Source organism: Carettochelys insculpta, chromosome 1, assembly GCF_033958435.1.
Source record: "Carettochelys insculpta isolate YL-2023 chromosome 1, ASM3395843v1, whole genome shotgun sequence".
Classification (NCBI taxonomy): Eukaryota; Metazoa; Chordata; order Testudines; family Carettochelyidae; genus Carettochelys; species Carettochelys insculpta.
Genome location: NC_134137.1, coordinates 107,647,408 through 107,664,057, shown reverse-complemented (window position 1 = coordinate 107,664,057; position 16,650 = coordinate 107,647,408). Strand labels below are relative to the sequence as shown.

General features: G+C 43.0%; 1 protein-coding gene across 5 annotated transcripts in view; it reads left to right on the top strand.

Annotated features, from left to right (window-relative positions):
* Nucleotides 1-16,650, top strand: part of DOCK9 (dedicator of cytokinesis 9) — a 278,961-nt gene that overhangs the window by 63,984 nt on the left and 198,327 nt on the right. Inside the window, exon 1 of one of the 5 annotated variants that reach the window (XM_074989515.1) lies at nt 7,070-7,293. The exons of the other annotated variants lie outside the window; for them this stretch is intronic. Within the exon in view, the coding sequence (XP_074845616.1) occupies nt 7,177-7,293 (117 nt within the window). The 5' untranslated portion in view covers nt 7,070-7,176. Of the gene's footprint in view, nt 1-7,069; nt 7,294-16,650 lie in introns of those variants that run through there. 5 annotated transcript variants of the gene reach the window in all.

Sequence of the window (16,650 nt, the reverse complement as noted above, 5' to 3'; positions counted from 1 at the left end):
CACTGTGCAGGACTCAGAGGGAATTCCAGATGCAATCAGTTCTGCCTTCCCACAACGTTGAGAGTATGCATCCCACAGTACAGTACATCGCTCCCACGGTTGATGATGATGATGATGATGCCCCTGATATGGACATAATCTGACAGAAAGAGCAAGTGTGAACATCTGCTGGTGATATTTATTTTATTGACTTCTGAGTATTTTCATGAGTTTTGTGAACAAAACTTGGTAGTGTAGACAAGGCCTGAGACTATGCAAAAGAAATGTATCTGTAGCTTGGTAAATCTGTAAGCAGGTTTACTGGTATTCACTGGATTTATTTGCTAGGTAGAAGATGAGAATGGAGAGCAGACAGTACCAGAGACCTGTCATCTGCTTAGAACAGCAAGTCTGACAGAGGGAGGACAGTGTTTGGGGTGGGAGAGTGTGAGAACAGGAGAAACATTCTCCATACTTGAAATGCTCAGTTTCTGGAGGGAAGAAATACGACAGAGCTCCTCACGCTCATGGAAGGGTGATGATGATTGGTCCCTTTTTAACACTCATTAGAGAGAGGCCGATATGAAGGATAGCACTCCCTCCCCCAGTGGTACAGGGATAGCTGCCTGATAGACGTCAGTTTCCTTCTACTTCCTCAGTAGAGGGTGTGAGGGCATGGCTTTACACTGTGGCATTTCGTTTGGGATTTTCCTGTCTATATCTGCCTACTTAGGCTTCCAGTAAATTTTTCAAGCTGTGATGTCAGTCGTTAGCTATTAGAATTGTTGAAGTGTCTCAGAAGTGCATGCTGGTATTTTGAAGTTAATCTCCAAATCACTGCACTATATTAAGCCACTTCCCCATAGCTTAAAAACAGATTTGGTTAAAGGGGTCTGCAGAATCTTCTTTTTACGTAAGCATAGTGAACTCATTCATTTGGACTATTTCATTCAATTTCAAGTAGGCAATTCTGAGGAAGACGCATGTTGCAAATTAGAAGATTCACAGTTATAGAAAACCTGATTAGCTATAATAAACTAAAGCAATTCTGTTTATCTATTGATACTCTTTTGCTTTTTTTATTGTTAGCTTTAATGGGAAACAGTTTTGTTGTTCTTTGAGGGTCCCTGTTAGTGCTCCCCCTTTAGGTGAGTCAGTGCCACTGTGCCCACTGACCATGGATTTGTAGGTAGCAGTGTCATTTCTGATGCCAATACAACTAAATGATAAAAGATGCTGGCTCAGTCATCTCCTGGATAAACAAGGTACGCGATACCCATCGAGCAATCAGGGTTGGCTTGATAAGTTGGTTACCGAAAGAAAATTACAGCTTACACATATGCTATCCATTGGAACATGGAATGTGCAAACACTGCGGGCAACTGGAAAATTAGAGCTGCTTTGGAAGGGGATGGAGAGATACTGATGTGATATACTTGGACTGGCAGAGATGTGTTGGACGGGATCAGGAGAGAGATGTGGTTGTGAAGTCATTTGGTCAGGAAACGAAATGAAGCATGAAGCAGGAGTTGGATTCCTTCTTAGCAAAACAGCTAGAAGGAGCATTATTAGGATACAAACTGGTGAGTGCAAGAATGATGGTAGCAAGATTCAAAGCAAAACCGTTCAACATCTCAGTCATTGAGGTGTTCACCTACATTGGACAGTATGGAGGAAGAGATTGGGATATTCTATAAAGACTTGACAAGCAGACAAAAACGGTGGAAGAGATACCGAAGAAAGATGGTCCAGAACGGCAAGGCAGCAACAGCTTCATATCTGGTAGATGGAGCAGGCTCTGAGACCTACAGATGCTCACAATGACTGCCCCCCTCAGGCATAGACCATGGGGGTTGAAACTATTGATAGGGCTTTGATGTGGACAAGCCCTAGTGAGAAGGGAAAATCCCCTGGAGCAAACGAGAGGTCTCATACTTCCTTGGGGTCTGTCTCCCTGATGGTGAAATCCAACAAGCACCACACTGCTGCCTCCCTACTCTTAAGGGGGCAGCTAAGAGTGCTTCACTCAAAAGGCAACATAAGGAGAGGGCTCACCCCTCCTCAAATGGAAAGGCGGTGCGGCTTTTAGATTCAGCCACCATCCTGCTTAATAAAAAGTGTGCAGAAGCCTGTGGGCAAAGTACGCTGTTAGTGCTGACAAGCTGGCACCAGCATAGCATGCAAAAGTGCTTACGCAGCTTCAGCTATTACTGTGCTCCTGGCATGGGCAGCGCAGGGGACCCCAATACTGATGCTCCCTCTGCCATTTATACCGCAATACACTACTGCAGGGGAGATTTCAGTCCCCTTGGTACCGGGCCTCCCTCTGCTTGGTGAGGGGTTTCTGCACAGTTCAAGGCTTTTGTGTTCAGCCACTCCAGCTTCTGATTCAGCAAGGTTCTCTGACATTTTACCTGAGAGAACTCTGAGAAAATCTTCATCCAAGCCTGTGTAATTACAACAGTGACAACAGCAGTGGGTGCCGCCATCCAGCTAGCCATACTGTGATCAGTGGGCAGTCTTTTTAGTCAGCAGCCCCTTTCCCAGCTGTTACCTCAATTTCTACTGATGAACAGATCTTGAACCCATAGTATATAGTCACTGGGCAGGCCTGAGATTTCAGAGGTCGAGGACTATGGTGCTTACACTAGGGGAGATGATCGGTCGAATTCTCCACTCGTGTCACAATTCTCTCCCTCTTCGTCCTCCACAGGCTCAACTATGCCACCATCCGCCTTCCTGTTGGGTGATAACCCCAGGATTTTTCAAGACCTTTTCAGGAGGGTTTTGGGAAGGCTAGACCCCAAGGGTTACGTATCATAAGCTAACATCTTACATTTTTCCACTCAGAACAGGGTGGCAATACTGATTAATGAAGCCCTCCTGGATCCAGCCAGCTTCCATTCCACACACATCAGAGAGATAGGATCGAAAGTACTACGTGGCCTCAAAGGGTGCTGAATTCCTCCTCTTCCATCCACCCTCTAACTTGTTGACAGTAGAGGCTGTAAATCAGAGGGGGTAGGCAGCAGAACACCAGGTGCATGCTGGGAGATAGTGGAAAAGGCTGAATGACAAGGGGAAGAAGTTCTACTCATGGGCCAGCCTATGATTTTGCATTGCCAATTATGTGGCATTGCTTGCAAAGTACACGTACTACATCTTTGACCAACGTCACGCCTTTATTGAAACCATTCCAAATAACAAAAAGATCAATACAAAGCCCTCATGGGAGAAAGCTCTCTCATTTCAAGGACAGCCTTACAAGCAGCACTGGTTGCAGCACATACTGCCACTAGGACTCTTTCAGTTGGTGAATGTAGGCACAGAGTGTATGCAAAGGGGTTCCCTTCTAGAAAGCCTTTCCATGATTATGATGGATGTTTCACTTCTAGGCTGGGGTGCCCACCTAACGGGTCAAGTGGTTCAGGGGACATGGTCAACAGACAAACGGCTCAGTCACATCCACCTTCTGGAGCTCAGAGCAGTATGGTATGCCTGCATGCATTTTGCCATGCAGATAACCAACAGCACAGTCTGCATAATGATGGACAATGCAGTAACAAGCACTGCATCAACAAAGAGGGTGGAATATGCTTGCGACAACTCTGCTGAGAAGCAGTGCAACTGTGGGAGTAGTGTGGCCCTTGCAAAATCTGCGTTGTGGTGGCCCATGTACCAGGGAGGGACAATCTACTCTACTTTCAGCCACCTATCCAAGACCACTTGGTCTTCACACTCCCTTCAGTCAAGTTGTTCCTTAAGGACCTCCACTACATGTTCCTGCCAATTAAAGAATTGACACCTTCATGAGACCGCAATTTGTTCTTCAGGGCCCTAACTGGCAAACCCTTTCAGGCAATAGCCACCTGTTCCTTGTTACACTTGTCCATGAAAATGGCTTTCCTTTTGGCAATCACCTCAGCACAAAGAATAGGAGAGATAAGTTCACTGATATCGGAACCACCATACAGGATCTTTTACAGTAAACTCTTTTTTTTACCAGTTTTCAATCAAACAGTTCTCTCAAATAGCAGGTGCTATCCCAAAACCTAGGCTGGGGGCTGCTGAGCCCAGGGAAGAGTGCGGTGGGATGGGTGGCCAGAGCATGGGGAGCCAGTTCCCCCCGCCGCCTTCTCGTGTGGCAGCATGGCTGGAACCTGAGCTACTATAGGGTGCTGAGCCCCAGAGGTGAGTGCAGCTGGATGGCTGGCTGGAGTCAGCCAGCCCTGTGTCCCCCCCCACCACCCCAGCTTCATGGCAACATGGCTGGGGACTGAGTTGCTGAGCCCCTGCAGGGAGTGTGAAATGGGCTGTGCTAGCATAGGCAGTGCCCTGGGGACCGAGCTGCTGAGGGCTTTGGGTGTGGAGCACTGCTGTAGGGCATCTGCACTGTCAGAACTGGTGGCAAGGGATCCTTCTCTATTAAGCATAATATTTTCAGATCCAGCAACCTCCTGGGCTTAGGGTTTCCCAGTGTGAAAGAGTTTACTGTACAAGTTCCTCCACATCTACTCTATATTCTTCCCTAAAGAACTTACCTCTTTCCACTGCAATGAATCAGTATACTTACGGGTTTTCTTCCCCAAATCTCATACCGATGGTAGGCACAGAGCCATGCATACCCTTGATGTCTGTTGGGTCTTGGCCTTCTACCTGCAGAGAATGCAGCCATTCCCAAACACAACCTGACTCTGTCTCCTCAACTGAAAGGTCCCTTGGCATGCCTATCTCCAGACACGGGCTGTCCAAATAGAAATTTCTTGGGCTCTTTAAGGCTGGCTTACAATAAGTTTAACGAAGCAATGGCCTCCTGTCCAGCATTCCTCTGGGATGTGCCCAGCAAGGACTTTTTGCAGAGCAGCTGCATGGGCGTCTGCTCACACGTTAACTTGGCATTACACCACACAAACCTCTGTCAACTCTGACTGCTTTCAGATGGTTTGTAGTGTTATCAGCTGACGTACACATCCGAAGGACCCATCTCCAAGCAATGATTACTGGTTGTAGTCACCTAAAGGTGGAGCACCCACAGGAACCTTTTGAAGAAGGGAGAGTTACTCACCTTGTTCAGTAACTGGAGTTCTTTTGAGATGTTGTGCCTGCAGATGCTCCCCCCTGCCCGCAATGGAGTCCTTCTTTGGGTTCTGGATCAGAGAAGACTGCGGAGCTGGCTGCCTGCACATGCTCAGTAAAGTGCTACAGGTGTCATGTGCCTCTGCCCTGTGTGCATGGACAGCTGCAGGGGGAGGGGGCGCACACCACTGCTACCTACAAATCTATGGTCGGTGGGTGCAGTGATGCTGGCGCACCTCTCTTCTGTGTCAGCTCGTGTTTAGCATGCACCACAGTTTTAACCTATGATTTTTTTCTTAATAATCTGTGTATGCAGATTATGGAGCAGGATGATGACTCTTTCTCTAGTTTTGTTAGCTATGAGGATATATGGCTCATTAGCTCATTTAAGACTGTCATCAGCTTCTTCCTTGCAGCCACGGACAGAGAGTGCTATTAAGCTGCGTCTACACTAGACACAGGGTTTTTCCACAGCTATCAATGTGAGCTGTTCTGGGAGTGACTCATTTCCTCAGTTCTAGTTCTTAAGAGTAGTAGATGCTTACGTTCCCCACCAGAAACACTACTCCTGCGTGCCTTCTAGTATGTGTATTTTCTCAGAGCCAGCTTCCAGGTGTGCAGTTGCCTGGCAAATCTCCTAAGTGGGTCCAGACGGAGGATGTGCTTAAGCTGCCTTGCCTTACTACCTGACCAGCATAATAATAACACCTCTGCCACTGTAACTTTCTTTGCTCAGGTTTCTTACAAACAGATGACTAATATATCCTTCCTGCACCTAGGGAATAATTCCTTGATCATGAACAGAATTTGCTCTAGGATCTACTGATTGCTTATTAGTTCCTGCGGCTGTTGGGTGGTTTTCCTGTTGAGTTAATAGTTGTACTGCCCATTGCTGCTACTGTGCCACTAGCAGCACTGCCTCTAGTTTATGTTGGCTCTGTGGCAGATGAATAGGGACAGCCTGGGTTTCTTCGTGTACCCGGGTCTACTGACACAGTGCTGCAGATTATACATGATGTTGCTCTTCTGCTGTGACGTCTGGCTCCTGCTGCTGTTTTCAAGTGTTTTTGTAGAGCTGTCTGTCTGAAAGATGAATAGTATTCCTCTTTCATTCCCAATTATAATGAATTATGGTAATTAGGCCTGAATTGTGAGTAAGAGTAATGGTACAGAACAGGGGTGATAAACTTTTTATGTTGGGATCCACATTTCGTCCCTGTAACTAGCTTCCCTTGCCACCAATGGCCCTGGAAATAAGCATTGGTCTCCTAGAAATGAAGCGCTGGACTCTCTCAGCGATGGTGGAGGTCGTGCCCAAGAGAAGTGGGGGGCATTGCACCCCCCTTACAAAATTTCATGCTTCCCGCTTTGTACATCCCTGGTATAGGACGAGGAGAGAGAACTGCTAGCACTGTTTGGAATTAAAGGAAAAATAGAAAGCAGGCTTTGCAACCTCATTAGCATCTTTGCAGGTTATTTGAGGTCTTATAGAGAATATAGCATAAAATTAGGAGAAGCTGTCTTAAATCTGTTCAACTATTAGAATGAAAAAAAAAAGTGTCAGCACTATTTAGGAATACCTCTGCTGACTAGAATGGCTTGTCCTCTAGCACTCAGCTGCTGGACATAAATGAAATATGAAAAAAGGAGTAGAAGAGTAATCTGCAAAGAATACTCCTTGGGATTTTGCCATTCTGAAGATTTCAAAAATGCACTGAATGTTAAAGTTTGTTCTACATTACATATTTTACTCTTACTCTTAAATATTTTTCTTAAATACTAGAGGCATTTTTAAATTGTTTTGTGGGTATTGTGCACAGTTATAGTGAAGTACGTTTTGTATTGCACTGTTTTGGGCATATGTTCCTGTAAATGGATCCACCTATTTCCCCCTGTCCTCCCTTGCAGAGAAAGGGTACACCCTTTAGAGGCTGGGTTTTGTTTGTCATGCATTCCCCCCGTCAGATTTAGCAAACTGCAGCTTAGTAGTTAAACGGGTTGGTAATTCTTTCATCTTCTGCCTGGAAAAAGCTTTTGGGTTATTTTCTGAATTGCTGGTATGTTCTTAATTTTGATGCAGAAAAACAGCATTTCTTGGATTGAGTGGCTTTCTGTGTAAGAATGCAGGCTAGAACAAACGTTAGAAGTGTTAAAAAGGAGCTTGTTATTGAGTCTCCCCAACAATACAGGGTTGCAGCACCATGTGACACAGAAGTGGACAGTGCTGTAGAAGTGCAGGTAAGAATTGTGTAGATAAGAGATTTTCCCATCTGTTCTTTGTTGTGCCTTTCTTATATACTAGGTTTCACTGAGTCAGATTTCAACATTTACTTGCTGATAATGTATGCGTTTTTCCATCAATTCTCTTTGATTCTTTTCAATGAACAGTTGAATGGTTGTTTTATCTGTGTAGCTGAGATTGCCATGAGATTTGATTGTTCACGGGTGACAAAATACTATTTTTTTTGTTCCCTGCCTTATTTCTTAATTGTTGTGTTTTTTTTATTCAGTTTGTCTAAAGTGGTACACCTCTCTAAATTGAGGTCAATTTTTTAAATATTTAAGCAGTACACTATAGTAAATACATTTTTGGTTGGCACTGTTTTCAAATTTGAGATTTTTCTGAATTGTTCCTTAAATATTTTAATCACATATATTATAAAACAGAATTTGTCTTAAGTTATGTTTGAGATTAGTCTAGTCAATTCAGGTATTCTTAGTTGATGGCTACTTTTCAACCTGCGTATAATATGGGATTTTAAAAATGTTACTTACTAAATATTCTCAGTAAAGAAAAGTGAATCATTTGTGTATTTGCTGAGGGAGGAATTTCAGAAGTCGGTTGAGGGGGTTATTCTGTGGTGTTGTGTAGGCTGTTTGCTTCTGTTGGAATTTTTGCATTATATAAGAAAGCATAGTATTTTTGCAAGTGTGCTGCAGGAAATCCTCCAACACACTACAGCTAAAACAAGTAGCCTTTTCAGATGTTAAGCAAAGGGATTGTAGAGCTAGTAAACTACACATTTTCACTTAGTTATTAAAACTGAGTTGTCTACTGCAATTGCAGAGATTCTAAACCAGGGATATACATGTTCTGGAATGGGGCTGAGGCAGGGCGGGGGTACACTCCTGGAGGTACACCGAGGTCTACTATTGGATATATGAATTTATCCAGGTATTTATCTAGTTTTACAACAGGCTACATTAAAAGCTCTAGCAAAGTCAGTACAAACTCAGATTTCTTAACATCTTGTTTATAGTGCTCTGCATATGGTATGTTGAAGTGTAAATCCCATATTTATATTAATTAAAAAAAAAAAAGTACTCAGTCAGCTCCCCCACCTGCCCTTCCCAAGAGTTTCCTGTGGCTGAGGCTGCTGGTGTGGCTCCATGCTTCAGTTGGCTCCCAGTTTCAGGTCCCACTACCTGGCCAGAAATCCAACGACTGTGGCTGCTGAGATGCTGGTACTCGGTGTGTTGTGATGCTCTTGTATTTGTATGTCTGACTTTTTTTTGGAAGCAAGTGGCTTTGAGGCAGAATACAGTAATCTGGAAAGGTTGAGAAGCCGCTGTGCTGTCAGTATTGGCAAATACGATACATAAGGTGTTAACTGTGTGGTTTATTAACAAGTAAGATTTTAGAATACCAAAATGTTCTAATTTGGGTGTCAAAATCCACAACTGGAGAACCTTAGTGAGTGATCATGATTTCATGTGCTGCACGTTTGTGGGATCTGTGGATGTTCAGTGTCGCTGAAATGAAGGCCACATCTATACTGCCAGTTGATCATACTGCAGCTTTCTGGCTCATGCTCACCCTTCTCCCACTACTAGTACAGCAAGTTACAGTGCTGTGAAGAACCAGCGTAAACTGGCTTCCACCATTGGAAGCTACGCTCCTCTCTTAGATGGTTTACCTAGAGTGCTGGGCGACCTCTCTTCCAGTGCTGTGTCCATACTTTCACTTTAATGTTTTAGATGTAGACTTAGCCTAAAGCACCTAGGCTATGTCTATACTAGAAGCATCTGTTGACAGAAGTTACTGTCGACAGGGAAGTACAGCCAGAACCTCCGTCCGCATATTGCATCTGCACACAACTTGCTCTGTCGACAGAGAACTGGCAGACTGCGCTGCCCTCTGGAGCTAGAAAGCAGAATGGCAGCTCTGCAAAAATGGCTACCCAGCAACCAGTGCTCTCTGTCGACAGAGAGTCTACACTCCATGTCTGTCAACAGTACCCTGTTGAAAGATAGTTATGCCTCATTTTTGAGGGGCAATACTGTCAAGGCAAATGCAGATTTCTGTTGAGACTGTCAACAGAATGCATTAAGTGTGTAGACTCTCCCTGAGCTGTCGACAGAAGGCCTCTTCTGTGGAACACAGTCCTAAAGAGTAGCCTGACTGAATTTAGACACCCTGTTTAAAAACTACTTTTGTCCAGGCGCATATACAGTAAACTCTTCAATATCCTGCATTCCTTCTGTTATTCAGAACTCTCAAATAACTGGCATTTTAACCATAAGTAGATTTTAGTTAAATTTTCCATAAGTACAGTATAGTGAAAGTAAATACGAATACAGTATGTTTACAGTGTACAACAGTACTGTTGGTAAATAAAATACTCTGCGTACATTTTTGTTTTTAGTATCTAACCTTGTTTTCCTTTAGTGTTGTGCTTTACTAGGTATCCAGAATATTTGAATATCGGGCAACCTCCCAGTCACAGGACTGCTGGATATGAAAGTTTACTGTATAACTTATTCTTGTCATGTGTTTCATTAGGAGGATTTGTCCCCATAAGTATCTCTTATTAAGAAACCATAATGCGAAAGAAGTTCACCTCTGTAGTTTCATTTTTTTTTTTTCATGAAAGCCATTGTTTAAACTAGTTTTATTTATTCAGGGTATATTGTTGTTTTGGTCCAGATTTTCATTTTAGTAATGTGAGCTATTGGTTTTTTGTGCATTTTTTCCCCGCCCCTTCTTCCCTTTTGGAATGTTTAGCTTCTTTATTTAGAACTGTTTTTTTGTTCTGTTCTGCAAGGTGCATAAACAGTGGCTTTCGTGAGTAAAAATGAAACTAGATAACCAAATATAGATTTTTATAACAAAGCAAAAGTGTTCTGTCAGCGTAGCACTTAGTTGGTGCCAGCTATAGTTCCCAGGGGATACTGTGGCTTTTTGCTTCCCCAGAATATTTTGTAAGGGTACTAAAACTGTGTTTCTTTAGGGCTGTCTTTACACTAGCCCCCTTCTTCGAAGGGTGCATAGTAATCAGCCTGAGCTGGGAATAATAATGAAGTGCTGCGAAGAATATGCAGCACTTAATTAGGCTAGTTCTCCCCACAGCAACTTCAAAGTTGCAAATTTGCAAAAAATTTTGGGAGTAAGGGCACGTTGAAGTTGTGCAGGTACTTCAAAGTACCTGCAGCTACGTGGCATGCTGGCACTTCGCAGTTTGAAACTTCGAAATTGCCACGGGGAGAATTTACCTAAAGAGGTGGGGCTGCACATGTACCGCAGCACTTCATTATTATTCCCTGCTCAGGCTGATTACCATACCCATTCGAAGAAGGGGGCTAGTGTAGAGACAGACTAGGAGTTTAGAAATATCTCAGCTGGTATACATAGCAAGAAATTAGGGGAGCAAATATTGAGTGTCTGCATAAATGTTTGTTTGGTATTCTTAATTTTAAAAATAATTGCTCTAAATGCCTTTAAAAAAAGCATGGCACATGGTCAACATTTACTCCATCATACATAATGCACAAAGCAAATGTATGCCATAGAGAGGATAGGCATAAACAAACCAGACATTTCAGATGTCAACATTCTTTATAAATAAAACTTCTTTTTAGTATTTAATGTGTTTAACGTAAAAATTCCTATCGTAAATGTCTCACTTGCAATTTCAGTCGATTATTTTTGTCATAATCTGTGCTGTTGAACACTATTAACTGTTGCTGCATAGATAGTTCCATTTCAGTGGGAGATCAGTTTGTTTCTGCATACAAAAACTTTGTAGGTATTTATAAACATCTACAGGAGTTTTCTAAATCTTCTAAAAAAAAAAGTTTTCTAAACCTCTCATTAGTCTTGCAATTCTTTTTTCTGAAACTACTCCTGTTTTTCAGTCTGTCTTGAATTGTGAACCATAGCACTGGACGTAGTATTTGAATGATGGTCACATCAATGCCAAATCTATAGGTTAAATAAAATCTCAGTACAGCAAAAGCCCTCTTTTTCCTGGCACTTCACCCACTAGGAATCTCAATAAACTATGATTCTGATCTGCATAAAAAGCCCAGTTTATAGTGTAGTCGGGGTGAAGTTGACAGATGACTGAAATGTGGGAAGGTCTGGGATGGTGGCTCAGGGTGTTGGGTGGAGAGGGCGTTTACATGTTGTTGCCCCCACAAGCTGCTGTCTGTCCCACAGCCAGCTCTTTTAAAACTCCTGCATACAAGTTGTTTCGATCTGTTGATTTAAATTACTCTTTTAGTAGCTGCTCTTTGACATTCTCCTGAGATACTAGTGGAATGGAAAGAGTGTTAGTGTCCTGATGAGACTGTATAATCAGTTTTTCCAAAATGTAGAACAGAAATTTATTGCATGCTTCTGCCTTCCATACTTAATAATAATTATACCATTTCCATCTAATAAGGACCAGTACAATGTCAGGAATCTTAGTTCTTAATATATTTTAAAAATACTTACTGTCTTTAACTCTGCTGACCCTACACTTCTCTCCGTTTGCTTACATTTTCAGTTTTCTATAAATCCTATCATGCACCTTATCTTTATTATCTATATCCCCTTTCATGTTTTAAAGTTTTACGTATAATATGGATTTATAACTGCCTTCACTTTCCCTGTGAACAAGTTGGTTTTATTTATTGATCTTCCTTCCTCACTGGGCATCTTGTATAATGTTCTTTAAAAATTCCCATTTGTTCACATTTTTTCTGATTTTTTTTTTTCTTCCTTCCACTCAATTTCTTCAGCTTTGTGAAACTGATCCTTTTTAAAGCACCAGGACAGAGAGAGAGAGAGAGAGAGAGAGAGAGAGAGAGAGAGAGAGTGTGTGTGTGTGTGTGTGTGGTAAAATTCCTTTAATCCGGCATGTCCGGGACTGGGCAGATGCCAGATTACCAGATTTTCCAGATTAGTGGACATCACCATAACCCCCGGGCCCTAGTTCAAACACCCCCACCCCCATCATGGTTTACCACCCCACACTCTTGCAGCTTCCTTTCCCCCACCCCCAGTTGAAGCTCACCACCCCCATCAGGCTTTACAGTGCTGCTCGTGGGCCCAGTGGTGGAGGGGAACAGGCAAAGCGTGCCTGCTGCCACCACCCAATGAGTGGGCCCCTGGAGGCCTGGGGAGTGCAGCATGCCCTGGGCCAGTGCCATGGTACTGGGGACAGTGGCTTCACAAGCTGCTTTGCTGCATGGCTACACGACGAATGAGAGCTGAGCCCTGCCCTGTGTGAGTGGGGTTGAGCCGTGTGGTTGGTGTCTGCCGAACAGGGGCAGAGGGGGCCCAGTCTGTGCTGTGCTGAGGGGGCAGAGCCTGGGTAGGGCCCAGGTGCCACAGGCGGTCCAAGGCTGCACTTGTACCCTGGTGGCAGATGCTGGCTCCCTCTGTTCCTGCACACCCGAGGCTGTTCCAGTCTTTGTGTCTCAGTGCCTGTGTGCAGGGTGAATGGGCGAAATGGGCAGTACTGCAGAGTCAGCTTCTTCACCCCTCTTGCAACCCTCATGTGTCTTGGGGGACTGCAGATGCTGGATCATCACAGGCTTGATTAAAGGAATTTTACTGTAATTACTGTTTTGTTCAACCTTCTGGTTGCACATTATAAATGTGATCAATGCATTATCACTTACACCTACTTTACAATTAATTTCTAGTTCTATGGTCAGTTTTTCTTGATTTGTTGAGACTGGTTTTAATACAGATTTTGGTGTCTTTGTTATGACACTGTTTTAGTTAGGAAATTTATTTATAATTAAATTCCAAGGGTGTTTTAGGATTAGTCGAGACCACCAGCATGTGGTGTTCAAGTTTAACTTGATAATTATTCAGGTTTTTTCCCACACCTATGGATAAAGCTGAGAAGTGGGTCTTCCCATTTCCCCGTATGATTTGGTGGTCTGTAGCAGACACCAACTAATGTGATATGTTGTGCTTTATCTGTTAAGACATTGAGCAATAAGCTTTCAGGATAATTTTCTTCTGAGTTCAGTTACTCAAAATGGGTAATGGCATTTTTAGCATGGTATGCTATTCTTCTGCTTTTGTTCACTTGATCCTTCCTAAATAAATTATAACTGATTTTAACATTCCAATCGTATGAATCATCTCACTAGGCTTCAGTGATTTGTGCTCATAAATGAACAATTCCACTTCCTCTTGTTTGTTACCCAGTCTGCTAGCATTGTGTGCACAGGCAATTGAAGAATTTTTCCTTTTCATCTTGTTTTTTGGTTCCTTTATTAATTTTGTTCTCTTCATATCTAGTTTTAGGGATGTAAGATCCTGTTTAAATGGTTAACCAATAGGTTTAATCAGTTAGCCAATTAAAGTGGCAGGGTGGCCAGGGACCTTGGCTGCTCTGGCCCGGCTGGAGCGCCTTTACTTTCAGCAGCCTTGTGGGGCTCAAGCAACCCCTTGCCCATGCTCCAGCCCCTAATGGTTCACCATTAATATTCTTATTGAGTTTGAGCTAAATGAGTGCTCATTTTTGTCATCTTGTTACTTTTTATGATTAGTTTAATGATACTCATACACCTATTCCTTCTCTTACTCTTTCCTTAAAGCTGGCCCAAAAGCCAGTTTTCTCTCTAAATCCTATCTGATTTCAGGCGAGGCGGAGGTTTCTGTATAGTCTTCAGCAATTGTACTGGTTGCATCTCTCTATTCTGGGTATGGAATTCTCATACTCACTTCACCCTCTCATCTGCCCCACTGCCTTCCCCCCATTTGTGAAAGTGCTGCATTTTTCTCAAGCAGTGTCTTAAAGTCACAATGCTTTTTCTTAGAACAAGGAAAAAGATTGGGAAACAGCAAAATAAAATTATACATCTATATTTTAAAATATATTTATCTTGTTCTATAACTCATTTTGAATTCACTTTTATTTTTTTGTAAGACTATACTGCTGTAACTCTTCTGCCAGAAGGAGTCTGCAGCAACCAGGGCAAGGTTCAATATCTAGGGGTTCCTTTTCATCCACCTCACACAGAACTGGCTTGAGCCCCAACCCAGTAGCCTGGGAAATTCACACACCCCTGGATGCCTTGGAGAGGCAATGCTTTCCCCACTTGCAAGCACAGAGTCTGAGTGTCGAAAATAAACTTTTAATGAAAAAGGCAGACAAGTCATATGGCATTAGCTTGGGAAAATACCGCACCCAGAGTTCATAACGAATCCTCGAGTAACTGTCCCGACTCAAATGGATTGAGCAGTGTCCCTTGCCTCTCAGGCTCATCAGTCCAATACTGTAACCAGACAATCCACACCAACTTTCTTCGTGCCCCACTTACAACTTGGTCCAGTCTGTGTAGGCCCTGACACATCACCCTGAGGCAATGCCTCCTTTACACTGGTCTGGCATTTCGCTTGCTCCCTGCCAGCTGCCCCACTGGCCAGCCACTGGTCGCGCCGTCCGTCTGTCTGCTGCTCCGCTTACTGGCCGGCTGCAGGTCGTGCCGTCCATCTGTCCGCTGCTCCTCTTACTGGCGGGCTGCAGGTCGCGCCGTCCGTCTGTCTGCTGCTGCTCCTACTGGGCGGGCACTGTCAGTCTGTCTGCTGCTTCGCTTACTGGCCGTCCGTCTGTCTGCTGCTCCTCCTACCATCTGGCTGCGCTGTCTATCCGTCCATTGCTGCTGTCTGTGATTCCAGCTCTCACTGATTTCAGCTTTGGGCTTAGCCACAGCAGTCATCAAGGTGGATTCTGACAGAGTAATTATAGATCCATCTTTAGGTCTATCTTTGAACAGTGAGGAGGAGAACTAGTCAAACCAGTCTTACAGCTGTATAACCAAAGGCTTGCAGCCAGTTAGTTCAACCACTGTGCCTCTCGCTTTTTCACTCTCAAAATGCTTTGAAGGAGGGGAGCTCTCTGTAATCTATATCTTACTCAGGTAATGATAACTGCCCTGTACCCCCACAAAACTTCAAACATTGTTGAGACTCCACAATTCTTACACTGGATGATAGTATAAATTGTGACTTTCCAACAACATGTTGTTTACAATAGATAAAACCTCCTTGCTTTGCCTGCTCCCAGCAGGCCTGTTTACAAGGTATTACATATGCACACCTTTGTATTTTTATGCAAATGATCTCTGCAGAACACATTCCCCAACTTCTTCAGCAGTATTGCACTCCTGGTAGTGTAAGGAATGTGCCAAGTTAGACTTTTTAGGTGCAATTCAGAAGTCATATGGAGTCTAGTGTAGGAACTCTCCTTTTAATTCCTATAGAAGTGCTTGCTTCTGATGCCGACATTAGTTGTCCGAAAATCCTGAGAGCTTTCACTTTCTCAGAAGACCTATTTTTAAGTAGAGTTCCTTTGTAGCAGTGCCAAAATGTCTGTTGACTTCATTTGGACCAGAGTTTCACCCAAGATCTTTGCCCTGAAGAGCTTACATTGTTTAAAAATTTTCAAGTGCAAGGCACGCAGGATAACTCTTGCTTTTTTAAGATTTTTAGAATATATGTTTATTGTATTGAGCTGGTTGACTCAAGGGTACTGTCCATCAGAGCATATTCTGTACTATTTTGTTATATATTACATTTAAGTCTCCTTTTCTTCTCCTTTTGTCAGTTGGGACAACAGCCACAAAAAGTAAATTCCTGAGCTGCTTAGAGAAATGACTTTCTACAGATTTGTGCACAGAACCCCTCATATCATCAGTTAGTCTGCCAGTCTGAGAGAGGAGATTGGTATGTAAATCTTAAGTGTTTTCAGGGAATCTGAATTACAAGGCAAGAGATTGTTTCATCTGTAAAGATACAATCAATATAAGATTTTCATTTTGTAGTGAAAGTATCTCCAGGTATAAAAAGTATAAATAGTATAAAAAGTCACTGCAACCACCTCAGTAAAATGTTTAGAGAGCTAAAAAATTTTTGTCATATTTCATACTGAGGCACAATACCAAAAAGGAGAAATCCTGCATGAGCAATTTTTCTGGGAAAGCAGAAGTAAATTAAGTTATCTCAACTAAATAAATACCACATCCTATCTGTATTCATAACATAAAAGCCCAGCCAAAAAAAAAAGTCACATCTCACTAGGCCTGTTTTTTCTGTCTGAAAACATTTTTCCTTTAAATATATTGAAGCTTTCTTTTCACAACTTTTGAACGGAGGACTGGTGTGTTTAGAGCTTCTGCAAGAAGTGAAGAAGCAGATTAAAGGTATGGCAGACGGGATCAAGAAGGTGATGAAAAGCAAGCTGTATGGAAGAAAATAAGTGTGTGAGAAACTTGCTTTTTTCTGTGCCTGTAAAACACAGGGCTACCTCTGCTTTGTATGTGAGCTGGATTACCTTACATACAACAGTGCATAGGCAAACAGATTCT